Here is a 2,343-nt window from a genome sequence, read left to right as displayed (position 1 = left end):
CGGCGCCGCCTTCCCGTCCGGCCTGTTCTGAACTCGGGCAGCCTCCCCACGGCGCGTCCCTCCCAGGTCCCCTAACCCAGCCCCAGCTCCACGTGGTGACTTCCTTGGCGAGGGCCTGGGGGCAAGGCTGTCAGGCTCTTGTCTATCCTTCCCACCCCCGCGGCAGCCTCCCTCGCTCACTGTGGTCTTTCCCGAGTGTCAGGCCGGCCTCTGCTGTCCCTACCCCACGCACACGTGGCAGCACAGCTGGACACGCACACCCTCGGAGACTCCCCCGCCGCCTCAGGCCTGGCCCACTGGGTCTGGTCCGCGGATGTTTCCAGGGAGTGCGCCCCCCACGCAGCTGTCCTCCCAGCCCCTGCCCAGGATGGGGGCAACACTGCACACGATGAGCCAGCCCCTCTCGGGGGACCAAGCGTCTGCTTCCCTGACTCCTGCAGGGGAGGGGGCGAGACGCGCCGTCGCCACTGGCACATGCCGCCTGTTCTTGGAACTATGCAAAGGGCAGAGGCCGGGAGTTGAGGTGCTGGGCTCCCACCCCTGTCCTACCTCGACGGGGCACCTTCGGGGCCAGGGGCCTCTGTCTCTAGGCCACATGGGACAATCAATCCTAAGCTCCCCGTCCCCTCGGGTGAGGATGACTGTTATTTTTGTAGCTGAGAACGTGGAATCCCACGGGTTTTTACTGCCCTTTGCCCGGCCGCCCACGTCCACCCCTCAATGAATGTATTTATTGTGAGAACGGCTAAGCTTCTCCAGGAATGCCGCGTGCCACCCAGGTGGGCGGGCAGGCATGTGAAAGGGAAGCCTGGGCTCAGCTCCTCCCCGTTGGTTAATAAACACCCTCTTTCCTCAGCTGAGTGGTCTGCTTGGTGTGGCCTGGCCCAGCCCTGGTCAGCAGGTAGGCTCCCGAGCCTAGGGAAAAGGTCCTGCAGGGACTGGTGCCACGGCTGGCTGGAGCTGGCCCTGCTCCCAGTCCAGCCATCTGCAGGCACGCAGGTCCCTGGCATGCATGCGCAGAGGCCCTCGTGTGAAGGCACTGGGGCAGGACAAGAAAGTCAGTGAGTCTGAGAATTCTTCCAACAGCTTCCAGATTTTCTCTTCCTCTCATTTCCACACCATCTCTCCCTTTTTATTTTATTGTTTTTGGTTCAGAGGTTTACTCGTCACCAAGGCTGGAGTACAGTGGCATACTCATGGCTCACTGAAGCCTTCATCTCTAGGGCTCAGGTGATCCTCCCACCTCAGCCTTCCGAGTAGTTGGGACTACAAGCATGCACCACCACATCCAGCTCACTTTCAGACTTTTTTTTGTACAGATGAGGTCCCGCCATGTTGTCGGGGCTGGTTTTGAACTCCTGGGCTCAAGCAATCCTCCTGCCTCGGCCTCCCAAAGCGCTTGGGACTACAGGTGTGAGCCACCGCACCTGGCCGTCCTCTTCAACAGCCCCTGCCCGGCCCAAGGGAAGACGGATTCATTTCTGCACAAGGAGGGGCCTGGAAAAAGGCGGGTGTGCAAGTGGAATGAGGAAGGCTCGTTACCAGGACCTGGTCTGACCCTCCAGGGGTCAGGCCTCTAAGACTCTCCGCCCCGAAGGACTAAGTTCTGCTTCTCCTTTTAGAATAATGAAAAACGGGGCTTACGTTTAAAACAAGCACACGCTTCAAATCCTCAGGTGTGACCATAAGTTTATTAACCTACTTTCTCACCTACACACAAACGTTCACACAGAGGTGAGGCGCCTTGCCCAGTGCCAATCTCACAGCAGAAACGGCTCTCTGGCTCGATAACTGTACCAACACGGCCTCAGCGACACTGCAGGAGCCAGCCTGGAGAGCCTCAGTGTCTGGAGAGCACCGTTGCCAGTTGGAAACCAAGGACCCCATGAAACCCTCGAGGGCCGCCTCGGGCGGCAGGGATGCCAGCTAGACGGGCATCGGGGCCTCACGCGGTCCCTGCCCCGAGCAGGCGGCTCCTCCGTGCCCAAGCAAAGCCTGGAGTCAGCGTCCCGCGGGGCGTCAGGACGGCCGCCCGGGCTTGGAATCCCGGAGGAAGAGCGGGCTCCAGGAGTGCCGGTCCAGAGCCCGGGCCGCTGCTCACTGGGCCGAGGCGGGCTCCGGGGGCTCTCGGGGGCGCCGCCCGTGGAGCGCAGTGGGCTTGTTGGTGAAGGGGTGCCACTGGCCCTGGACGCTGGGGCTGTCGGTGTGGAAGGGCTTGCGGATGCGGATCACGTCCAGGCCCGACTGGCCGGCCAGCTTCTGCACCAGCGCCGAGATCTCCGCGGCCGACTTGCAGTGGACGCTCTCCTCGCGCACCGCGCCGTTCACTGGCGGGAAGGGGGC

General features: G+C 62.2%; 1 protein-coding gene across 1 annotated transcript in view; it reads left to right on the top strand.

Annotated features, from left to right (window-relative positions):
• Positions 1-1,930, top strand: part of SEMA4G (semaphorin 4G) — a 10,568-nt gene extending 8,638 nt beyond the window's left edge. The window contains exon 15 of the mRNA XM_008050180.2: positions 1,812-1,930. Coding sequence (XP_008048371.1) covers positions 1,812-1,930 — 119 coding nt within the window. The remainder of the gene's footprint in view (positions 1-1,811) is intronic.
• Positions 1,931-2,343: the final 413 nt, after the last annotated feature.

This window comes from Carlito syrichta, unplaced genomic scaffold, assembly GCF_000164805.1.
Source record: "Carlito syrichta isolate Samal-C Ts95f unplaced genomic scaffold, Tarsius_syrichta-2.0.1 Scaffold143137, whole genome shotgun sequence".
NCBI lineage: Eukaryota > Metazoa > Chordata > Mammalia > Primates > Tarsiidae > Carlito > Carlito syrichta.
This window is presented reverse-complemented; position numbering and strand designations above follow the sequence as displayed.